Source organism: Coregonus clupeaformis, chromosome 34 (genome assembly GCF_020615455.1).
Source record: "Coregonus clupeaformis isolate EN_2021a chromosome 34, ASM2061545v1, whole genome shotgun sequence".
Lineage (NCBI taxonomy): Eukaryota > Metazoa > Chordata > Actinopteri > Salmoniformes > Salmonidae > Coregonus > Coregonus clupeaformis.
This window is the reverse complement of record NC_059225.1, coordinates 6,605,996-6,632,142: the sequence shown is the minus strand read 5'-3', so window position 1 is coordinate 6,632,142 and position 26,147 is coordinate 6,605,996. Positions and strand designations below refer to the sequence as shown.

The window sequence follows — 26,147 nt, the reverse complement described above, 5'->3', positions numbered from 1 at the left end:
TAGCCATATCAGCTGCTATTAGGGATGTGACTAGCCTCGTCACGAACCAGGCTTCCCTAAAACAGCCTGGGGAAGTTCATGGCAGAAGAATAGCTAAATAGGGGTGGGAACGAACCCGGTGTAAATCAGTGATGCCTCACAACACGTCAAACCAATAAAATAAATAATTTGATTATTAAACTGATTATGGCAGTAGGCCTAGTATGGCATTGGTCATGTAAACATCTTAATCGGCGTAAGGTCATAATCGAAGTAAGCATACAGCGATTAAAACGGCTTGTTTTCTGACAATCTTTTGAATTATTAGGACATGTAAACTTTAATCAGAGTTACAGTGGTGTATTAGATCTGCACATGTGCTAGCACCAGCAGCGCAAACTTCCTTGTTTTGCGCGAGTTCGGGAAAAACTAAAAGTATGCATCTTTAGAAATAGTTTTCCCATATAAACGTTATATGTCCAAACTCAGAATTAAATAGGCATCACAAAAATAACATGGTTGCTGTGGTAGAACGTTTATTTTGATTGGCAATTTTCTGCTTTTATCAAAGTCCCATCAGGTAGCCTGATTTCAGAGGTGTTCATGTAAACAGGATTATTAGGGAAATATTTATTCTTGCAAAGCATGTAAATGTTTAAATCAAACTATTATATTATTCGGACTATTCACAATAATCGTAATATTGTGTGCATGTAACCGTACTCAATGAGAAGTGAAAAAGTATTCCTTAGTTGTTAATTTTCTCTAAATCTAATGGTACAATCTAGATTGGAGCCAACGTCTTAAGTAGCTGAAGATGTTATTACTCCAACCTTGTGAAAGTGACAAACTGACACGATTTCATTATTTTCAAAAACAACTTTATATCGAAGGAGTGAGTGCCTTTGATTTGACAGCCTGCACATGCGCAGGTCGGCTCGAGACGACCGTTAGACCCGATGACGTGTTTCTACGCATGACCTTAGCTAGCCAACATCGCCATGACATCACCTACAAGTGTGATAGGCTAAAACTGCTGTCCAATAGAAATCCCCTATCTTCATACCAGTGCCGGTCGATGGCGTTTAAGATGAGGGAGGATGATTATTTTTATTTTTATGAACATGGCCTTATTTCTATTACAACATATTGGATGACTGTCATTCATATTCCTATCCATCCAGTTCAATGTAACAGCGATAGGTTTAGGCTACTACATTTTCCCTATACCCATCATGAGGTTGCTACAACCTACGAATGAATGTAGGTCGACACAGGTCGAGAGAGAAATTTGAGTAATCAAGGTGACAGATTCAATACCGCCTTGCACACTCTTGCCTGAATCTAGCTGATCTAGGTTGTAATCATTAGTCCAACAGTTGCAAACAATAGTTTATATCGGACAAATACAGGTATGTTTATCCCCGTTTCGATTTCTACAATACAGATGGTCTACATCACACTTCCTGCGCAGAGAGGAAATTGTATCATTTATGTTACTGGTGCTCTTGCATTTCACGAGAGAGGCGCGTGTAGCTTGTTGTTTTCATCCAATCACAAGTCATCACACCGGTACAAGGCTACAGTCACAGAGCTGAAGAGCCTCCGTGTGGCAAGTTATTAGCTATCTAGGCTAATCAATAGAAGTGACAGAAGTTATCTAGGCTAATCAATAGAAGTGACAGAAGTTATCTAGGCTAATCAATAGAAGTGACAGAAGTTATCTAGGCTAATCAATAGAAGGTGGAATTAAAATGACAGTAGTTAAATGTGAAGGACAGGCTACAACAACCCAAGAGCCAACAGGTAGGCTGCTACTTAATTATCTGAATGGAGTTGTTATTTACTGCAGGATTCAGAAGGGGAGAAAGCGCACAGTTCAAGTTATGTAGTCTCAATTATCCTAGCTTAACTACCTTCTCTCGGTTTGATCCAGACACTTCTATGTAATGAAATGATAAATAAATAGCAATAAGATGGCAACCAAGTTGTCTCGCGCTGGTAGACGTCCCCTGCACCCGTCGTCACTCGCATAGCTGCTGCTCTGCTTCGACCCTCTCGCTCTCCCTCATTCATTAAAGCTCCCTCGTGCATTAAAGCTCCATTATTCATTAAAGCTCCCTCATGCATTAAAGCTCCCTCATGCATTAAAGCTCCATTATTCATTAAAGCTCCATTATTCATTAAAGCTCCCTCATGCATTAAAGCTCCATTATTCATTAAAGCTCCCTCATGCATTAAAGCTCCATTATTCATTAAAGCTCCCTCATGCATTAAAGCTCCCTCATGCATTAAAGCTCCATTATTCATTAAAGCTCCCTCGTGCATTAAAGCTCCATTATTCATTAAAGCTCCCTCGTGCATTAAAGCTCCATTATTCATTAAAGCTCCCTCATGCTTTAAAGCTCCATTATTCATTAAAGCTCCCTCATGCATTAAAGCTCCCTCATGCATTAAAGCTCCATTATTCATTAAAGCTCCCTCGTGCATTAAAGCTCCATTATTCATTAAAGCTCCCTCGTGCATTAAAGCTCCATTATTCATTAAAGCTCCCTCATGCATTGAAGCTCCCTCATGCATTGAAGCTCCCTCATGCATTGAAGCTCCCTCGTGCATTAAAGCTCCATTATTCATTAAAGCTCCCTCATGCATTAAAGCTCCCTCATGCATTGAAGCTTTCTCCTACTAACGTTCCAGCGTTTTTGCGTTAGGTATTTGTAGAACGATGATGATGACCGGGACCTGTTGGTGGTAGTTCTGTGATAACAGTTCTTTGATGATGACCGGGACCTGTTGGTGGTAGTTCTGTGATTTGAATTTGAATTTTGTGAAGATAAAAACATTTAGTTTTTTGGTTTGATTTGATTTTTGATTTTTCTTAACGTTAAGGATCCCAATTTCCTTTAAACGTTCACACCCCTATCCGCTATACCCTATTCTAGTCTAGGCATCAATAGTGTAACGGGACTGGTTGTGCTATTTCTGACTGTACAAAAGGCCACTGCGGAACCCCCCCCTCCGGCCCCCAAATACACTTTCTAGTTTTGGCGCACTTCACAAAGAGTTATGTGCTGTGCTGTGTGTGAGGCATTCGGTCCTGTGGCCTACTGTAATGCAGGCCTGGCAACTCTACAGGGAGGAGGAGGTTATGGCAGAGTGAGGGGCCTCAACCATGCTGTGAGCCAAGGGCTTGAAACCAACCGAGCACTAAGGTGACTGACTGCAGAATATAGGACAAGTGGAGGCCAGCCAGGGTCTCTCGGTTTGTTGACAGGGAGGCATTTCCTTCTTGGGGGTGCTGCATGTGAAAGGGATAGAGCGAGATTCAGTTTTTCTACTTACCCAGAGTCGGATGAACTCGTGGATACCATTTTTTATGTTTCTTTGTGCAGTTTGAAGGAAGTTGAAGGTAGTTTTGTGAGCCAATGCTAACTAGCGTTAGCACAATGACTGGAAGACTTCCTTCAGCTTCCTTCAAACTGCACGCAGAGACATACAAATGGTATCCATGATTGCCAGAACTTCGCTCTATCCCTTTAACAGGGTGTCCTCTCCTCATCTAATTTACTGATTTAAACAAACTATTTGGATGAAAGCTAATTCCTTATGGCTTTATACTTTTATTGCAGGCCTATCTTTATGTGGGAGTGGTGCTTGTCAAAGATTACCACTGTGTAGGCTATTGGAAAAGGACAAATAACAGACATCCATGATTTTATTTCCTCAATACTTTGAATAGGTTATATACAGTGCATTGGGAAAGTATTCAGACCCCTTGCCTTCTTCTACATGTTGTTAAGTTACAGCCTTATTCAAAAATTGATTACATTGTTTTTTCCCCTCATCAATCTACACACAATACCCCATAATAACATTTTTGCAAATGTATTAAAAACTGAAATATCACAGTTACATAAGTATTCAGACCCTTTACTCAGTACTTTGTTGAAGCACCTTTGGCAGCGATAACAACCTTGAGTCTTCTTGGGTATGATGCTACAAGGTTGACACGCCTGTATTTGGGGAGTTTCTCCCATTCTTCTCTGCAGATCATCTCAAGCTCTGTCAGGTTGGATGGGGAGCGTCGCTGCACAGCTATTTTCAGGTCTCTCCAGAGATGTTCGATCGGGTTCAAGTCCGGGCTCTGGCTGGGCCACTCAAGGACATTCAGAGACTTGTCCCAAAGCCACTGCTGCGTTGTCTTGACTATGTGCTTAGGGTCGTTGTCCTGTTGGAAGGTAAACCTTCGACCAAGTCTGAGGTCCTTGAGCAGGTTTTCATCAAGGATCTCTCTGTACTTTGCTCCGTTCATCTTTGCCTCGATGCCAGGTTTCCTACAGACATGACGCTTGTCATTCAGGCCAAAGAGTTCAATCTTGGTTTCATCAGACCAGAGAATCTTGTTTGTTATGGTCTGAGAGTCTTTAGGTGCCTTTTAGAAAACTCCAAGCGGGCTGTCATGTCCCTTTTACAGAGGAGTGGTTTCCGTCTGGCCACTCTACCATAAAGGCCTGATTGGTGGAGTGCTGCAGAGATGGTTGTCCTTCTGGAAGGTTCTCCCATCTCCACAGAGGAACTCTAGTGCTCTCTCAGAGTGACCATCAGGTTCTTGGTCACCTTCATGACCAAGGCCCTTGCTCAGTTTGGCCGGGCGGCCAGCTCTAGGAAGAGTATTGGTTGTTCCAAACATCTTCCATTTAAAAATGGAGGGCACTGTGTTCTTGGCGACCTTCAATGCTGCAAAAAAAAAGTGTTACCCTTCCCCAGATCTGTGCCTCGACACAATCCTGTCTCGGCGCTTTACGGACAATTCCTTCGACCTCATGGCTTGGTTTTTGCTCTGACATACACTGTCAACTGTGGGACCTTATATAGACCGGTGTGTTCCTTTCCAAATCATGTCCAATCAATTGAATTTACCACAGGTGGACTCCAATCAAGTTGTAGAAACATCTCAAGGATGATCAATGGAAACAGGATGCACTTGAGCTCAATTTCAAGTCTCTGAGTAAAGGGTCTGAATACTTATGTAAATGTAATATTTCCGTTTTTTTATTTGTAATACATTTGCAAAAATGTATATAAACCAGATTTTGATTTGTCATCATGGGGTATTGTGTGTAGATCCATTTTAGAATAATGCTGTAATGTACCAAAATGTGGAAAAAGTCAAGGGGTCTGAATACTTTCCGAATGCACTGTATATATAAAAATAAAATGTGTTGATAGATAGCATTAGCTAGCGCTAGTCGGCTATACCTGCACCAAAACCCAGGTATTTTTCATCCTATAGCTTGTATACTATACTGCAGGTCTTGCAACTCTACAGGGAGATTCCCAGCCCTCGTTTTAATAGAGTGCTGTTGTTGGGCAATCATCCATTTTGACTATAGTGTTGTTGCCCAACTGAACCACTTGACCCACTTAACCGCTGAAATAGCTGTACAGTGAGGGAAAAAAGTATTTGATCCCCTGCTGATTTTGTACGTTTGCCCACTGATAAAGAAATGATCAGTCTATAATTTGAATGGTAGGTTTATTTAAACAGTGAGAGACAGAATAACAAAAAAATCCAGAAAGACGCATGTCAAAAATTTTATAAATTGATTTGCATTTTAAAGAGGGAAATAAGTATTTGACCCCCTCTCAATCAGAAAGATTTCTGGCTCCCAGGTGTCTTTTATACAGGTAACGAGCTGAAATTAGGAGCACACTCTTAAAGGGAGTGCTCCTAATCTCAGCTTGTTACCTGTATAAAAGACACCTGTCCACAGAAGCAATAAATCAATCAGATTCCAAACTCTCCACCATGGCCAAGACCACAGAGCTTTCCAAGGATGTCAGGGACAAGATTGTAGACCTACACAAGGCTGGAATGGGCTATAAGACCATCGCCAAGCAGCTTGGTGAGAAGGTGACAACAGTTGGTGTGATTATTCGCAAATGGAAGAAACACAAAATAACTGTCAATCTCCCTCAGCCTGGGGCTCCATGCAAGATCTCACCTTGTGGAGTTGCAATGATCATGAGAACGGTGAGGAATCAGCCCAGAACTACACGGGAGGATCTTGTCAATGATCTCAAGGCAGCTGGGACCATAGTTACCAAGAAAACAATTGGTAACACACTATGCCGTGAAGGACTGAAATCCTGCAGCGCCCGCAAGGTCCCCCTGCTCAAGAAAGCACATATATATATGCCCGTCTGAAGTTTGCCAATGAACATCTGAATGATTCAGAGGAGAACTGGGTGAAAGTGTTGTGGTCAGATGAGACCAAAATGGAGCTCTTTGGCATCAACTCAACTCGCCGTGTTTGGAGGAGGAGGAATGCTGCCTATGACCCCAAGAACACCATCCCCACCGTCAAACATGGAGGTGGAAACATTATGCTTTGGGGGTGTTTTTCTGCTAAGGGGACAGGACAAATTCACCGCATCAAAGGGACGATGGACGGGGCCATGTACCGTCAACTCTTGGGTGAGAACCTCCTTCCCTCATCCAGGGCATTGAAAATGGGTCGTAAATGGGGATTCCAGCATGACAATGACCCAAAACACACGGCCAAGGCAACAAAGGAGTGGCTCAAGAAGAAGCACATTAAGGTCCTGGAGTGGCCTAGCCAGTCTCCAGACCTTAATCCCATAGAAAATCTGTGGAGGGAGCTGAATGTTCGAGTTGCCAAACGTCAGCCTCAAAAACCTTAATGACTTGGAGAAGATCTGCAAAGAGGAGTGGAACAAAATCCCTCCTGAGATGTGTGCAAAACCTGGTGGTTGTTATTCTGTCTCTCACTGTTCAAATAAACCTACCATTAAAATTATAGACTGATCATGTCTTTGTCAGTGGGCAAACGTACAAAATCAGCAGGGGGATCAAATACTTATTTCCCCTCACTGTATCTCTGTGTGCCTGCCTGATGTCATATAGCCACTTGAAGAAAGAGAATTTGAAGCCAGCAACCTCACAACTCCTAGCCAGCAATTATGATCTGAAGTAGAGCTACCGCTGAACTGATATGGCATTAGGTTTTAGAGTGTTGTTATAGCGAACACAGCCATCCACCCCCACAGTTTACCAGCAACAAAGGGTTCAGTCACCCATGCTAACTACACAATGGTCATTTTGTCATGCAGCCCATGGTTCACCATGGGAATCTGATTATCTGAGCTGAGGGTAACCGCAATTCGACCTTCCAGTGCATAGTTTACTAATGGCTCAAGTACTGGACACAGGTGGGAATCACTTGGGTTAGATCAGTGTTTCCTAAACTTGGTCCAGAGGACTGAGTTTGCCCTAACACTACACAGCTGATTGATCAAAGCTTGATGATTAGTTGATTATATGAATCAGCTGTGTAGTGCTAGGGCAAAAACCCAAAACATGCACCCCTTGGGGTCCCGAGGACCGAGTTTGGGAAACCCTGGATTTGGATGGTCTGAATCTCTAACCTGTGCTGCTGTGTCCAATCAATGTACAGGATATAGAGGACAAGTTACAAATCTGATGTAGAAGAGATTCACATATTTAGGCTATTTTTGTGTAAAGTGTAAACGGGCTCATAGAGGGACTCCCTCTCCAGTTCAACGTGCTGTTCATTCTCCCTCCAGCCTCCACTGAAAAACAGTGATGATGTCCACTGACTGACTCGTTCCAGAAAATATCCCTTGATGACCTCATGGTGAATCACCTTCCGGCACAGCAGCAGATGTCGAGTTTTAATTGCGAAATGAAATCAGAGGGCACAATTTCAGGCCAGTTGTTCCTGGACCTGGACCATGTCAAATGGAAAGAGGCTGCATGAAAGCAAGGCCCTTCAAACAACCAGCAGCTGATGTGGTCCCAGTGTTGTTTGACATCAGTCAGTATGCCACTGCCACTTAAATAGGACCAAGTCTAGGCTTATATTGTTCTACATTTCAATGCCAGCAATGGTTGTTTTTCCCCTGGTATATTCAAAGCATATAGAACTAGGGCTATTCCTGTTTTCATATAGGCCTACTAGTGCCAGTGTATAGGCCAACTGGATCTGTACTCTCACTCCTCTGGCTCTGAGGGGCTTGTGTTGATAGCCTGGGGCTGAACTGTGTTCTGTTCTCCGCTGACCTTCAGCGGAGGGTAACTGTCAGTCTGTGTTTGTCTGCTCCTAGCTGATAGCCGGGGACCAAAGCCCTGACTGACCCCTTCTCATGGGCTGCAAACAGGGAAAGTGTGTGTGTGTGTGTGATGTGCGCATGCGTCCGCCAGTGTGTGTGTGTGTGTGTGTGGGGGGGGGGCTAGCTGCTGTCGGCCACCAGATAAGTGTTCAAAGACCACCTCATCAACAATGGCGTTGGTCCCTGAAGGACAAAAGCGCCACGACGGTGACACCACCACCACAACGATAGCACCACCACCACGACACAACCAACAACACAGCGACACCACCACCACGACGAAGACACCACCACGACTACACCACCACCACAACGACTACACCACCACTACAACGACTACACCACCACTACAACGACTACACCACCACCACAACGACTACACCACCACCACCACGACTACACCACCACCACGACAACACCACCACCACCACGACGACAACACCACCACCACCAAGACAACACCACCACCACCAACACCACCACGACACCAACACCACCACGACTACAACACCACCACGACGACAACACCACCACGACGACGACAACACCACCACGACTACAACACGACAACGACACCACCACCACGACGACACCACCACCACGACACCACCAACACCACGACGACACCACCACCACGACAACACCACCGCCACCACGACAACACCACCGCCACCACGACGACACCACCACGACACCACCACGACGACGACACCACCACCACGACGACGACATCACCACCACCACGACGACACCACCACCACGACGACAACACCACCACAACGACAACACCACCACCACGACGACACCACGACGACACCGCCACCACGACAACACCACCGCCACCACGACGACACCACCACCACGACGACGACACCACCACCACGACGACGACATCACCACCACCACGACGACACCACCACCACGACAACAGCACCATCACCACGACGACAGCACCACCACCACGACGACGACAGCACCACCACCACGACGACGACAGCACCACCACCACGACAACGACAGCACCACCGCCACGACAACGACAGCACCACCACGACGACAGCACCACGACGATGACAGCACCACCACCACGACAACCCCACCACCACGACAACCCCACCACCACGATAGCACCACCACCACGACAAAACCTCCGCCGTCAACGTTTAATTTTAGACCAGATAGCTGTTCGCTCCCTCACACCTGACAGATGATCCGGGAGCTTGATAGTTTGATTCATCTTGGTGTTCTTCCTGTGTGTGATGTCATCATGTCTTTAATTGCCTGAGTGCAGCTGCAGTGTTGAAGGCTTTCTACTCACTGCTGTGTTTCCCAAGGCCCAGAAAGCAGAGTACCTGGGCCCAGCCGCCGTCGCCACCGAAGCCAGTCTTGATGAGAGGACTCAGGGGCACTGTGCCAGCCAGACACCCCCCAGCTGCAGGACCCAGCAGGGAAGCAGAACCCAGAGGGAAGGTAAGCCACAGACAGACAGACACACAGACAGATACAGTCACAAATGCACACATCCACAGTCCACTGGGAAGAGAATGTCGACACAGTCCCATACACACTATAGTCAAACACACACACACACACACACACACACACACACACACACACCTACTATTACTGTAAACTAAGTCCAATAAGAATTAGAGGTGTAACGGTACACATATTCATATGGAACTGTTCGGTACGGGGACCTCGGTTCGGTCCACATTGAACCCGAATGAATGCATTATATATATATATATAATACAAACCCTAGGCCTATAGGTTATACCTACGCTGCGTTGTATTCCTCTTGAGTAAATCTGAGCTAATGTTTCAGGCTATTCCGTGAAAACAACTAGAGCCTACGCGCACGTTGTATTCCAAATTCTAATCTTAACTGGCGCATTTGAAACGTTCCTTTTGTGAGGCGCAGCCGGGAACTAGTTCTGTAAGATGGCGAGCGGTGGGGTTGACAAACCAGGATGATTCTCCATCATCGTTTAAATCTCCAGTTTGGGAACATTTTGGCAAACCCTGTAGATTACAACGGCGATGGACAGAGAGAGTTTTTTTTTGCCACTGCTCAACAAGAATAGCCTATGGACAGAGAGAGTTTGGCGGATGGCAGGAGAACGCTACCTGCCCCAATGCATAGTGCCAACTGTAACGGTTGGTGGAGAAGGAATAATGGTCTGGGGGCATTATTCATGGTTCGGGCTAGGCCAGTTAGTTCCAGTGAAGGGAAATCTTAACGCTACAGCATACAATGACATTCTAGACGATTCTGTGCTTCAACTTTGTGGCAACAGTTTGGGGAAGGCCCTTTCCTGTTTCAGCATGACAATGCCCCCGTGCCCAAAGCGAGGTCCATACATAAATGGTTTGTCGAGATTGGTGTGCAAGAACTTGACTGGCCTGCACAGAGCCCTGATCTCAACCCCATCAATTTGTGGTCCTCTGTAGCTCAGCTGGTAGAGCACGGCGCTTGTAACGCCAAGGTAGTGGGTTCGATCCCCGGGACCACCCGTACACAAAAAAAATGTATGCACGTATGACTGTAAGTCGCTTTGGATAAAAGCGTCTGCTAAATGGCATATTAATAATTAATATTAATCAAACGCCTTTGGGATGAATTGGAACACCGACTGCAAGCCAGGCTAATCGCCCAACATCAGTGCCCGACCTCACTAATGCTCTTGTGGCTGAATGGAAGCAAGTCCCCGCAACAATGTTCCAACATCTAGTGGAAAACCTTCCCAGAAGAGTGGAGGCTGTTATAGCAGCAAAAGGGGGTTCAACTCCATATTAATGCCCATGATTTTGGAATGAGATGTTCGACGAGCAGGTGTCCACATACTTTTGGTCATGTAGTGTATATGGAATTACCATTTACTTAGTATTTTCTTAAACAAAAATTAACTGCAGTAACTGTTGGCATTTCATTTTCCCGCTTGTACCGAAACCGAACCATGGCCCCAAAACCTCAATACGTACCGAACCGTGGGTTTGGTGAACCGTTAAACCCCTAATATGAATGTATGTAGTAACCTCTTCCCTCTGTCCTTACAGCTGTGCATATAGAGAAGATTGTGCTGAAGCGGATCTCACAGAGCAGGACAGACAGGGAATACAATTTTGAGGTATGTTCTCAGTCTTTCACCCGGGAATTAACTTTTCTTGCCATTTTAAATTAAATGGTAATAAACATCGACGATAGTGTAGTTGAGCCAGTCATTGCTCGTGGAACAGCCAGTCCTCTGCTCAGCCGATGCAGTGCAGTGGAGTTTCCTGTGAGCATTTCCTGTGCCTGTGGCATTTGGCAGTGGGAGCTGAGGAGCACGAGGTCACTACTCCAGGAAGAAGGAGAACGGAGGGAGGGAAGGAGAGGGGAGGGGGGTGTTACATCAATGTCTCCCAACTCTCGAACACCTCCTGAAATGTGTAAAGAAATGCCTTTTCCCCTCTTTATTTAATTTCAATGGAACCTGCTTCTTATATTCTGCGCAAAAACAAAATGATTGAAGACACTGCTAGCCAATCAAAACCCGGATGAATTGGTGAATGTGTAGCCCAGTTAAGTGGGTCTGTTTTCTATCTCCTAGCGGCTTGTTCCCTTTCCTCCATGGTCTGGTGGGAGTGATTTAGCAGCTCTTAAACAGACATCACAGCCTGGCCTCTGGAAGACCACAGAAAGTGGAAACTGAAAGCGTTTTTAACTACTTTGCCGATATGAAACAAAATGACAATCATAATATCAGTCAAAATTATCAAATTCCCAGTTTATGCTACAAAACAAATTTTAAAATAGTTTTTTTAATTTTTTTTATAGGTTCTATTTGATTCAACGTTCCATGACGTACACTAAGACATTGTTGGCAGAACAGATGGATGCAGTTCAATGCATGATTCATATAATTCACCAATACATTTCTTGGTAGTCCAAAAAATATTGCTATCAGGTTGTAAATCACAGCTGACCTGGTACATTGTTTGCTGCCTCCATTCAGGATGCACTGTTTCAGTTTCAACGGCTCAATATTTTGAACATAAACAGAAGACTGTAACTAAGGCTGGGAATGTTGATACAATCAAACTAGCAAAGGGCAGTGATCACACGTCAGTCATAACGTTGCTAATAGGCTAGCACACGTGTCAAACACAAGGCCCGCGGGCCGAACAGGACACACAAGCGATTTTATAAATGAGTCAACAGTTAAGTCATCTATATGAAATTACAGCCTGATGCGCTCGCAATCGGTGAATTCAACTTCAATTGCGCTGCTTTCGTGTGTCCCGTTCACGGCGCCCAGCGGAGGTAAAGTGTACAGACACATGCCACAGTCCTAGCTAGTCTACTAAAATGTTGCAGTCTGGCTTCGGTTTTTAAAGCTTGACAATGAAATAACCAAAAACAGAAAACCTGCAACGAAACACCCTGCAAAGGAGAAACATGTAGGCCTGTTACAGCAACATGTTGAGTGCACCATACAGCAATGCTGCGTTCAACCGCACCGGGGATCCACGCAGTGCAAAAAAAATGCGAAAACATGTTTAAGTTTCAATGTTACAAAAACCTAGAGCTACGTTTTTGTTATTTTTAGTTTTAAATACTTTGTGATTTGGGTGGCAGCATATTATACACCTCTGCAAGAAAATCAAGATTATCCCGAGTGGCGCAGTGGTCTAAGGCACTGCATCGCAGTACTAGCTGTGCCACTAGAGATCCTGGTTCGAATCCAGGCTCTGTCGTAGCCGGCCGCGACCGGGAGACCCATGGGGAGGCGCACAATTGGCCCAGCGTCGTCCAGGGTAGGGGAGGGAATGGCTGGCAGGGATGTAGCTCAGTTGGTAGAGCATGGCGTTTGCAACGCCAGGGTTGTGGGTTCGATTCCCACGGGGGGCCAGTATGAAAAATAAAATAATGTATGCACTCACTAACTGTAAGTTGCTCTGGATAAGAGCGTCTGCTAAATGACTAAAATTTAAAATATAATAGCAGCAAAGGCTGGAAAATATGATTTCTCTTTTGTTTTAATATGTTAAAATGGTATATACAGCATCCTATGTACATAAGTGGACATTATAAAAGGCCATATCTTTTCAAATAAAACAATGGCCAGTTTGGGTCGCAATTGCACTTTTTTGTAAAAAAATTAAAAAGGCTATGTCTGGCCCGCAAATTCGTTTATTTTTTTTCAATATGGCCCATGCGGTGATTGCGTTTGACACCCCTGGGCTAGCGAATCTATTTATGTAGCCACCTATTTATTTAGCAAGCTAAAAACACTGAGCCTAATGTTAGTTAGCTAGCTAGCTAGCTAGCTAGCTGCTGGGAGGATGTCATGTCAGTGGAGGAGTGGGTGAGTGACTGAATTTTCCCACTCATATTGTTTTTCGTTGGCTACAGCTAGAGATGCAGGTGTCATTTGGTTAGCTAGCAAGAAATGTGAATCGCTTTGCTAGCTAGCTATGCTGAACTATTATCCACAGTTAGCATATCTCTTAGTTGTCAATCAAATGTATTTGCAGGCAAATGGGCGGGCAGGCAAGTTCCCATTCAGTTGTCAAAACGTGGGTTGGGACCAGCATGCATTGCCAGGCAAGCTACAGAAGGACGAGCAGGCTACTATTCCTCATCGTTTATCAGTGCAATGTTGACGGCCAACTAGCTGAAAAGGTTTGAGAGGGTTAATCTAATGTTCCCTCGTTAGATTTTAGCTCATCTCGCTCTGGCTAGCATTAGTTGTTGATCTTGTTGATGTGCGTAGGCAACTGAGGGAGAGAGCCTACCTTTTCATGGTTGTTTGATCAATAGGACTGTGAACTTCGCAAATGTAAGCGGACTCCCGTGGTGTTTACATATTTGCAGAAATCCATTCAGGTGTATTTTGTGGCTTTTGGCGATTGCGTTCTAATGATCTAAAGTCGCGCTGTTGCTACTGCCTGTAAACACACAGTCCAGTTCAAAGTGAATGATGTCAGGCCTGTGTGGCAAATGGCTTATTTGCATATAGACCTACTGTAGCTCTGATTGGCTACGGAACACCGGTCTGCGTAGACTCTGGTCCTGGACAAGACAGATGTTTTTATCAGGTTTTATTTACTGCAGTGTCTATTAATTGTCCAAACGCACGGCCCCTTCCCCACTCTATATTGATATAGAATTTTCACAAATGCCTTAGTATACATAATTCCCAAACATTCTATGAATTGATGAAAACGTGAAAATGACCATATTTAAGTGTTCGCTTGTCCGAAAATGTAAATAAAATAAAAGTGTCATTCTTCCAGGGGTTGTATATGAACAGATTTTAATGAGATTTCATGTTGCTAAATGCTGTCAATTCCACTTTAAGCTCTCCCACCACCACCAGTTTCATTTTTTATCCTCTTTAATGCTGGCACAGCCACAACAGTCAGACACTGTAATCCTAAAACCGGTCTGAACACTGTGTAAACCATACAGCCTAATACCTGTAGAGGACAAATTAATTGTTTTTTTGTGGTTACTCAAGTTTCAAGTCTTTATTTGTCGTATGTACGGGATACACATGGTATACGCCGTCCAACAAAAATGCTTACTCAGTGTTTTCCATTAGCACCTGCCGTCTGCTAATCAGCCGGTGGCAGACTCATTTTCAACCGGCTACGTTTTCCGCTTCATAGTAAAGTTGCAATATGTAACTTTGTGGGCGACCCGACCAAATTCACATAGGAATGTGTGTTATACAGTGGGGGGAAAAAAGTATTTAGTCAGCCACCAATTGTGCAAGTTCTCCCACTTAAAAAGATGAGAGAGGCCTGTAATTTTCATCATAGGTACACGTCAACTATGACAGACAAAATGAGATTTTTTTTCTCCAGAAAATCACATTGTAGGATTTTTCATGAATTTATTTGCAAATTATGGTGGAAAATAAGTATTTGGTCAATAACAAAAGTTTCTCAATTCTTTGTTATATACCCTTTGTTGGCAATGACACAGGTCAAACGTTTTCTGTAAGTCTTCACAAGGTTTTCACACACTGTTGCTGGTATTTTGGCCCATTCCTCCATGCAGATCTCCTCTAGAGCATTGATGTTTTGGGGCTGTCGCTGGGCAACATGGACTTTCAACTCCCTCCAAAGATTTTCTATGGGGTTGAGATCTGGAGACTGGCTAGGCCACTCCAGGACCTTGAAATGCTTCTTAAGAAGCCACTCCTTTGTTGCCCGGGCGGTGTGTTTGGGATCATTGTCATGCTGAAAGACCCAGCCACGTTTCATCGTCAATGCCCTTGCTGATGGAAAGAGGTTTTCACTCAAAATCTCACGATACATGGCCCCATTCATTCTTTCCTTTACACAGATCAGTCGTCCTGGTCCCTTTGCAGAAAAACAGCCCCAAAGCATGATGTTTCCACCCCCATGCTTCACAGTAGGTATGGTGTTCTTTGGATGCAACTCAGCATTCTTTGTCCTCCAAACACGACGAGTTGAGTTTTTACCAAAAAGTTCTATTTTGGTTTCATCTGACCATATGACATTCTCCCAATCCTCTTCTGGATCATCCAAATGCACTCTAGCAGACTTCAGACGGGCCTGGACATGTACTGGCTTAAGCAGGGTGACACGTCTGGCACTGCAGGATTTGAGTCCCTGGCGGCGTAGTGTTTTACTGATGGTAGGCTTTGTTACTTTGGTCCCAGCTCTCTGCAGGTCATTCACTAGGTCCCCCCGTGTGGTTCTGGGATTTTTGCTCACCGTTCTTGTGATCATTTTGACCCCACGGGGTGAGATCTTGCGTGGAGCCCCAGATCGAGGGAGATTATCAGTGGTCTTGTATGTCTTCCATTTCCTAATAATTGCTCCCACAGTTGATTTCTTCAAACCAAGCTGCGTACCTATTGCAGATTCAGTCTTCCCAGCCTGGTGCAGGTCTACAATTTTGTTTCTGGTGTCCTTTGACAGTTCTTTGGTCTTAGCCATAGTGGAGTTTGGAGTGTGACTGTTTGAGGTTGTGGACAGGTGTCTTTTATACTGATAACAAGTTCAAACAGGTGCCATTAATACAGGTAACGAGTGGAGGACAGAGGAGCCTCTGAAAGAAGAAGTTACAGGTCTGTGAGAGCCAGAAATCTTGCTTGGTTGTAGGTGACCAAATACTTATTTTCCACCATAATTTGCAAATAAATTCATAAAAAAACCTACAATGTGATTTTCTGGAAAAAAAATTCTCAATTTGTCTGTCATAGTTGACGTGTACCTATGATGAAAATTACAGGCCTCTCTCATCTTTTTAAGTGGGAGAACTTGCACAATTGGTGGCTGACTAAATACTTTTTTCCCCCACTGTACACCAGCTTCAAACAGCTGAAAATACAATATTTTTGGTTATGAAAAATATATTTCACAGCGGTTTAGATGGTAAAATGATACTCTACACTGTACTTGCTTGTTTTGTAACCAACTGAAATTAAGAAAACTATTAGAATTGTATCAACTAGGAAATGGCGGCGCGATTTCTGCATAGTGCATCTTTAACTAGACTACTTTTCATTTAAAAGTTTAAATTCGCTAGTCCGTCCCGCTAGAATGAACGATATGCGTCTGCTAGCGATCTATTGATAGGATAGGTGCCTGTCAGTCACAAAGCGAGTGATGACAGGGAAACACTGTCTGCTGTCTGTCCCGCCTCCCGGTACAATTTGTATGCGCTGTGGTTGGTTGCACTCAAATTTCTTTACACGGAGGCGGGAGAAAGCATGATGCTCGTAAATTTTCCTGTCCCATGTAATGGAAGTGGTGACGATGAGTCTAAATCCACAACTTGGCCTAATTGTTGTTTTCTGACAGTCATTTATTTTCTTTCACGTGTTTCACATAGCCAGCCACTCTATTTACTGTGCGTTGATTGACAACTGAACAGCAAGTGTTGACTAGTTTATAAAAAGTGTCAAACTGACTGAATAAAGTTGATCTCCTATATCAATTTTTCACATTTACCTTTTAGTCATTTGGCAGACACTCTTATCCAGAGCAACTTACAGTAAGTAGTGAGTGCAGACATTTTCATCCTTTTGTCGTAATGGTCCTCCGCGGGAATCGAACCCACAACCTTGGCATTGCGAGAGCCATGCTCTACCAACTGAGCTACACGGGACCACATATCCCTTTTGTAATTCATAAATCTCGCTACGTGGTTATATGTCCATGGTATTGCATTGGGACAAGTAAACCAAAGTAGTTCCTAGGTTTCCTTTCCTAGGAAGTTGGGACTTGCCAGACAGTGACCCTCGTAGCCTATCGAATCTCATCGGTGAGAGAGCCGTTCATTTGGCTCCATAATTTGCATAGGCTATTGGTAGGCCTAGGCTTTTTGGCGATTATCTGCAGATAAATTATGAAAACATTTTGATGAAGATGGTGAATAGAGCTCCTTTAGCAATACATTTTGAAATGTGGGTTAAGACATTTTTTGCAGAACAAGCTATTTATTTTGTTGGCCTCTGGTACATTTTAATGCCTTGATTCAATCCAAAATACACAGCAAAATTATTTAATACTTTATTGAGTTTACCTCCCAGATTAGAAATATGTGTTTACAATTTAAATTTCAAATTTAAATTACAGAAAATACACTGAACAAAAATATAAACGCATCATGTAAAGTGTTCCCATGTTTCATGAGCTGAAATAAAAGATCTGAGAAAATGTTTCTCTCTGATTTTGTGCACATTTGTTTATATCCCTGTTAGTGAGCAGTTCTCCTTTGCCAAGATAATCCATCCTCCTGACAAGTGTGGCATATCAAGAAACTGATTAAACATCATGATCATTACACAGGTGCACCTTGTGCTGGGGACAATAAAAGGCCACTCTAAAATGTGCAGTTTTGTCACACAACACAATGCCACAGATGTCTCAAGTTTTGAAGGAGCGTGCAATTGGCATGCTGACTGCAGGAATGTCCACCATAGCTGTTGTCAGAGAATTGAATGTACATTTTTCGACCATAAGTCGTTTTAGAGAATTTGGCAGTACGTCCAACCGGCCTCACAACCGCAGACCACATGTAACCACGCCAGCCCAGGACCTCCACATGTGGCTTTTTCACCTATGGGATCGTCTGAGACCAGCCACCCGGACAGCTGATGAAACTGTGGGTTTGCACAACCGAAGAATTTCTGCATAAACTGTCAGAAACCGTCTCAGGGAAGCTCATCTGCGTGCTAGTCGTCTTCACCAGGGTCTTGACCTGACTGGAGTTTGGCATCGTAACCGACTTCAGTGGGCAAATGCTCACCTTCGATGGCCACTGGCACACTGGAGAAATGTGCTCTTCACGGATTAATCACGGTTTCAACTGTACTGGCCAGATGGCGTCATGTGGGCGAGCGATTTGCTGATGTCAACGTTGTGAACAGAGTGCCCCATGGTGGCGGTGGAGTTATGGTATGGCAGGCATAAGCTACGGACAACGAACACAATTGCATTTCATTGATGGCAATTTGAATGCACAGGGATACTGTGACGAGATCCTGAGGCCCATTGTCGTGCCATTCATCCTCCGCCATCACCTCATGTTTCAGCATGATAATGCACAGGGATACTCTCTGCTACCGCACGGCAAGCGGTACCGGAGTGCCAAGTCTAGGTCCAAAAGACTTCTCAACAGCTTCTACCCCCAAGCCATAAGACTCCTGAACAGCTAATCATGGCTACCCGGACTATTTGCACTGCCCCCCCACCCCATCCTTTTTACGCTGCTGCTACTCTGTTAAGTATTTATGCATAGTCACTTTAACTCTACCCACATGTACATATTACCTCAACTACCTCAACTAGCCGGTGCCCCGCACATTGACTCTGCAACGGTACCCCCTGTATATATAGCCTCCCTACTGTCACTTTATTTTACTTCTGCTCTTTTTTTCTCAACACTTTTTTTGTTGTTGTTTTATTCTTACTTTTTTTGTTTAAAATAAATGCACTGTTGGTTAAGGGCTGTAAGTAAGCATTTCACTGTAATGTCTGCACCTGTTGTATTCGGCGCATGTGACCAATAAAATTTGATTTGATTTGAACTCAGTCAAATCTTTGAAATTGTTTCATGTTGCATTTATATTTTTGTTCAGTGTATATGAATTCAGTGTATTGGTAGTTGTTTTGGATATCGCTTAGGACTATATGATCAGAACTATCTTTCTAAATAAGAGCACATTAAACCTTTTTATCATTTAACCTGTCTTGTCTTGAGTTTTAAAACACCGAAACAAGTGTAACATCAGCACTACAAAATAGATTTGTGGAAATTTCTTCTGCCTTTTCATTATAGGATAGACACTTGTGGTTTCTAGCTGCACCAATCAAAGCAGTGGAGTGTGGTCCAAACCATTCATCATGTGGCGAGGGGTGGGAGCGAGGTCCAAACCATTCATCATGTGGCGAGGGGTGGGAGCGTGGTCCAAACCATTCATCATGTGGCGAGGGGTGGGAGCGTGGTCCAAACCATTCATCATGTGGCGAGGGGTGGGAGCGAGGTCCAAACCATTCATCATGTGGCGAGGGGTGGGAGCGAGGTCCAAACCATTCATCATGGGGCGAGGGGTGGGAGCGTGGTCCAAACCATTCATCATGTGGCGAGGGGTGGGAGCGAGGTCCAAACCATTCATCATGTGGCGAGGGGTGGGAGCGAGGTTCCAAAATGTATTCATATCACATGCAATTTTACCATTTTTATAAAATGGTAATATATTTTTTTAAATACAGACTAGCTAAAACAGAATTGAAACTTGACAAATGATCCAATGGATTATGGTAATGAAGTGGAGGTTCAAAAACATAACTTTGCACCCCCTAATTTTATTTGCACAGATGGCCAAGTGTAGGCTACAGGGAAAAGCTGCTTGGCTCAGCTCAGTCGCAACTCGCGAAGAGGAAGAACTTTGCAGTTGTTTCCGATTAATAAACAATGCCATGCTGGTGGGTGGTAACGTTCAAATAAAACCCAGCCCTGAAAAGAAACGTAGACTGAAAAGTATTAGTAGCGGCATTCACACGGAAAATACTTTGACTAAAACAATTACTTATTGACTTAAATTGTTGTGCAAGTGTGTGTGTGTTTTTTTGGGGGCCATTTTAAAGCCAGTATTAACTCCATTACCTCAGCAGGTGGTGCCAGGGCAGGGCAGGGCAGAGAGAGGAGAGGGGAACAGCAGGAGAGAGGTGCTCCGCTGGGGGATTTTCCTTTGTCTAGCCTGCCTGCCTGCCTGAGCCCAACACAGCCACGACCCTACCCCCCCTCCCTCACTTCGCCCTGCTCTGATCCTTCATGTGATTCAGCCTCTAATGAGGGATGAGGAAACTGCTGCTGTGCTGTTTCCCTCGGAGCAGGAAGCACACACACACACACACACACACCCGTTATGATTCTGCCCATGGTGTTGTTGTTAAAGGGAAATTTTAAAAAATGTTCAACTTCATATTCATCACCTCCAGCACCACCCCAACATCAACACGTGAAAATTGCGCATTTCTATATTTTGTAGTAAAACAGATAGAGGATGATACTGTGCATTCTGAAAGTATTCAGACCCCTTGACTTTTTCCACATTTTGTTACGTTACAGCCTTATTCTAAAATTGATTAAATCGTTTTTTCCCCTCATCAATCTACACACGACACCCCATAATGACAAAGCAAAAACCAGGTTTTTAGACATTTTTGCTAATTTATATAAAACAAAAAAATGAACGTCAGTATTCAGACCGTTTAATAAGTACTTTGTTGAAGCACCTTTGGCAGCGATTACAGCCTCGAGTCTTCTTGGGTATGACGCTACAAGCTTGGCACACCTGTATTTGGGGAGTTTCTCCCATTCTTCTTTGCAGATCCTTTCAAGCTCTGTCAGGTTGGTTGGGGAGCGTTGCTCTGTACTTTGCTCCGTTCATCTTTCCCTCGATCCTGACTAGTCTCCCAGTCCCTGCCGCTGAAAAACATCCCCACAGCATGATGCTGCCACCACCATGCTTCACTGTAGGGCTGGTGACCGGTTTCCTCCAGACATGACAGTTGGCATTCAGGCCAAAGAGTTCAATCTTGGTTTCATCAGACCAGAGAATCTTGTTTCTCATGGTCTGAGAGTCTTTAGGTGACTTTTGGCAAACTCCAAGCAGGCTGTCGTGCCTTTTACTGAGGAGTGGCTTCCGTCTGGCCACTCTACCATAAAGGCCTTCTTGGGGACCTTCAATGCTGCAAAAAAATTTTGGTACCCTTCCCCAGATCTGTGCCTCGACACAATCCTGTCTCGGAGCTCTACGGACAATTCCTTCGACCTCATGGCTTGGTTTTTGCTCTGACATGCACTGTCAACTGTGGGACCTTATATAGACAGTGTGCCTTTCCAAATCATGTCCAATCAATTGACTTTACGACACGTGGACTCCAATCAAGTTGTAGAAAGATCTCAAGGATGATCAATGGAAACAAGATGCACCTGAGCTATGCAACCCGAGTTTCATAGCAAAGGGTCTGAATACTTATGTAAATAAGGTATTTCTGTTTTTCACTTTTAATACATTTGCAAAAAATTCAAAACCTGTTTTCGCTTTGTCATTATGGGGTATTTTGTGTAGATTGCTGAGGATTTTTATTAGTTAATCCATTTTAGAATAAGGCGCTAACGTAACAAAATGTGGAAAAAGTCAAGGGGTCTGAATACTTTCCGAAGGCACTGTAAGGTTTTCCAATGACATCATCAACCAATTAGTAGACAATTAGTAGGCATTTAGTAGGCAATGCCTCCTCATAATTGGTTAAAATCACACGATGCACACCGATGATGTAATTGAAAACCCCAATCTTCCTCTATATCTTTTTTTACTACAAAACATAGAAAACACACAATTTTCAGGTGTTGATGTTGGGGTGGTGTTGGAGATGAAAGGTTTTTGAACATCTCTCTCGCGTAACCTGTCTCGCGTAACCTGTCTCGTTTTCCGCCAACAGTGTTTTTTCTTTTTTAACTCCAGTGTTGACTTGTCTGCCTGCCAAAGTGAACTGGAAATTATGAGTTTCATTTTGTTGCCGAAATGAAATGTTTGGGTACATTTTGAGAGTTATAATGTGTATCTAGATGATTTGCTTTTCTTTAGTGTGAAATCAAATGTGACGTCTGGCGTCTAAATGCTAGCTAACCAAAACTAAAACGGATAAATGTCCTGAAATAGTCCGACCGTAGCCTAGTATAATTGACTTGTATCCTGGTCTCCTAAGTAGAACTACCAAAAGGCTCAGTGTGAAATGTTGCCGTGTGAGATGATTTAGGCTTGCTATCTGGAGCATGCTAACAGAATCTGAACCGAGGAAAGGTATGCCTGCTGGTGCTGACGGCCCAGAGGGCCAGAGAGTTTGCTTGCCTCATCAACCCCGTCGCTCCAGTTACACACAGTCAGGACCAGGAGAAACAGTTGTGGCCATGTCCCATCAATGAAATGGCTTTAATTCTTTTCATTACGATCATTAGGTGGACGATAGTTTTACACCACGGCGCTTGGACCTGTCTCGTGTTTTAATACGATCTATGGTCAAAGTCCTTTTCAGCTGACAAAGGAAGCAAGGAAGCTGTTTGAGACAGTTTGGACACGACCCGGACAGACTGTCTGTGCTGTTCCAGTGGGGAGAGATTGTCACGCCGGTTTTAGCCATCTATTCATTTTCTAACCCACCCAGCCCCTGGCCAGGCCGGGCCAGCGCTGCCCTGTACTCCCTGTGCTCTGTAACTGTCATTTCTTCCCAGAGGTACATCTGGTTCTGGACTTGGCCCATGGCCATGGCTGGTAAACTAAGCCAACTCAGTCAGAATACCCACTATACAACCTGGTAACAAGGCAGTAAAAACACACACAGCTGGCTGGATGGCTGGGAAGACCTGGCACCCTGTGTACATACACCGACTCACACACCGACACACACACACACACACACACCGACTCACACACCGACTCACACACCGACTCACACACACTCACTCATGCAGGGACGAACGCAAACAAACACATACCCTTGCTTTGTCCCTCTCACATTTGGCTCTCACTCTGGTCCCTCTCACATTTGGCTCTCACTCTGGTCCCTCTCACATTTGGCTCTCACTCTGGTCCCTCTCACATTTGGCTCTCACTCTGGTCCCTCTCACATTTGGCTCTCACTCTGTGTCTCTCACATTTGGCTCTCACTCTGTCCCTCTCAACATTTGGCTCTCACTCTGGTCCCTCTCACATTTGGCTCTCACTCTGGTCCCTCTCACATTTGGCTCTCACTCTGTGTCTCTCAACATTTGGCTCTCACTCTGTGTCTCTCAACATTTGGCTCTCACTCTGTCTCTCACATTTTGCTCTCACTCTGTCCCTCTCACATTTGGCTCTCACTCTGGGCCCTCTCACATTTGGCTCTCACTCTGGGCCCTCTCACATTTGGCTCTCACTCTGGTCCCTCTCACATTTGGCTCTCACTCTGGTCCCTCTCACATTTGGCTCTCACTCTGGTCCCTCTCACATTTGGCTCTCACTCTGGTCCCTCTCACATTTGGCTCTCACTCTGGTCCCTCTCACATTTGGCTCTCACTCTGGTCCCTCTCACATTTGGCTCTCACTCTGTCCCTCTCACATTTGGCTCTCACTCTGCCCCTCTCACATTTGGCTCTCACTACGTCCCTCTCACATTTTTGCTCTCACTACGTCCCTCTCACATTTTGCTCTCACTCTGCCGCTCTCACTCTAACATCCTACTGGTTGACAGGCTTCTTTGTCTAAGAGTGAGTGAGGGGCGGAGTGATGTAGCCGTCTGTTCCTCTGGGCAAAGAGAGCAGGGCATCCACTCTGCATTAGCAACCAAGCCAGACAGACAGAGGGGGACAACAGGCCTCTGCAAGACTGCACAGCCCAGAGCCAATACCACACACAGGGGATGTTAACAACAGGGATTGAAAGAGGAGACAGCGGACTAAAAGCCTCAGTTTGGCCACTTTGGTTTTGAACGGGGCAGTTCTATTCCGTGTGTAGTGGTTTTGAACGGGGCAGTTCTATTCCGTGTGTAGTGGTTTTGAACGGGGCAGTTCTATTCCGTGTGTAGTGGTTTTGAACGGGGCAGTTCTATTCCGTGTGTAGTGGTTTTGAACGGGGCAGTTCTATTCCGTGTGTAGTGATTTTGAACGGGGCAGTTCTATTCCGTGTGTAGTGATTTTGAACGGGCAGTTCTATTCCGTGTGTAGTGATTTTGAACGGGGCAGTTCTATTCCGTGTGTAGTGGTTTTGAACGGGGCAGTTCTATTCCGTGTGTAGTGGTTTTGAACGGGCAGTTCTATTCCGTGTGTAGTGGTTTTGAACGGGGCAGTTCTATTCCGTGTGTAGTGGTTTTGAACGGGGCAGTTCTATTCCGTGTGTAGTGATTTTGAACGGGGCAGTTCTATTCCGTGTGTAGTGGTTTTGAACGGGGCAGTTCTATTCCGTGTGTAGTGGTTTTGAACGGGGCAGTTCTATTCCGTGTGTAGTGGTTTTGAACGGGGCAGTTCTATTCCGTGTGTAGTGGTTTTGAACGGGGCAGTTCTATTCCGTGGGTAGTGGTTTTGAACGGGGCAGTTCTATTCCGTGTGTAGTGGTTTTGAACGGGGCAGTTCTATTCCGTGTGTAGTGGTTTTGAACGGGGCAGTTCTATTCCGTGTGTAGTGGTTTTGTCCTTTCACTCCACGCCACTGCTCTTTCAACACCTATCCCATCTTTTAAAAGACTGCATTTTAAAGCCTGTCATGGGTCTGTAAGTGAGGTTTTGGGTAATATGTGCCATTTAGCAGACACTTTTATCCAAAGCGACTTAGTCATGTGTGCATACATTTGTACGTCCCTGGAATGGAATTTCATGATTCTATATCTAAGCTACTGTATTACATTTACATTTACGTCATTTAGCAGACGCTCTTATCCAGAGCGACTTACAAATTGGTGCATTCAACTTATGATAGCCAGTGGGACAACCACCTTATTTTTATTTTTTTAATTTTTTTTATGGGGGGTGGGGGTAGAAGGATTACTTTTACTTTTATACTATTCAAGGTATTCCTTAAAGAGGTAGGGTTTCAAGTGTCTCCGTTTTTTTGAGGAGGGATGCAACTCTCGCTCTCTTGAAGACGGAAGGGACATAGCCAGCGGTCAAGGATGAGTTGATGAGCGAAGTGAGGTAAGGGAGAAGGTCTCCGGAAATGGTCTGGAGAAGAGAGGAGGGGATAGGGTCAAGCGGGCAGGTTGTTTGGCGGCCGGCCGTCACATGTCGCAGTATCAATCAATAATTTATTTGTTCATGTCATCAAACAGCATACGAGTCATTCATGATGTGAAATGCAATCAAGTGTGTTATTTTTTAAAATAAAATAACAAAGCGACCATTGAATAATACCGTAAACAATAAATAGGCCTAAACTGTTCTATTTCGGAAATTGCATTCACGCATGAATGCGACTGTTTTTAGTCTTCGCTGTAATAAAAGCTTTACAAAAAAAAAAAACTTTACAACATACTCTCTGGTCCGCTTATAATTTATTTAGTGTTGTCCCAAACGGTCAGCACATTATATGGTAATCTAACAGCACCTGTTTGGCACACATAATATGCAGGCTGCTGTCACGACTTCCTCAGAAGCTGTCTCCTCATTAGTACTTGTATATGTGTTCCCTCTGCCCTTCTTGTCCTTGTGGGTGATTGTTTATTGTGAGGAGAGTGTAGCTCAGTTGAGCTCCGTGTATTTTGTATTGCCGGGGTATATTTTCCCCTTCAAATCTGTAGCAGCTGAATGTAATTTGTACCCAGCAGTGTCTCTCTCTCTCTCTCTCTCTCTCTCTCACGACTTCCTCAGAAGCTGCCTCCTCTCCTTGTTCGGGCAGGCTTCGGCGTTAGTCTTCACCGGCCTTCTAGCCACTGCCGCTCCTCATCTCATCATTCCTTTTGTTTTGTCTTGTTTTTCACACACACCTGGGTCATTTCCCCTCATCAGTC

The 26,147-nt window shown here is 44.5% G+C and overlaps 1 protein-coding gene and 1 non-coding gene across 2 annotated transcripts in view; one reads left to right on the top strand and one right to left on the bottom strand.

Moving 5' to 3' along the window:
- The window catches only part of LOC121549728 (zinc finger CCHC domain-containing protein 2), a 56,848-nt gene that overhangs the window by 3,971 nt on the left and 26,730 nt on the right, over positions 1 to 26,147 (top strand). The window contains 2 exon segments of the mRNA XM_041861573.2: positions 9,468 to 9,603; positions 11,194 to 11,264. Of these exon segments, the coding sequence (XP_041717507.2) occupies positions 9,468 to 9,603; positions 11,194 to 11,264 (207 nt within the window).
- On the bottom strand, positions 17,193 to 17,268 carry trnaa-cgc. The gene has a single exon. It is a non-coding gene; the product is annotated as a tRNA-Ala (tRNA).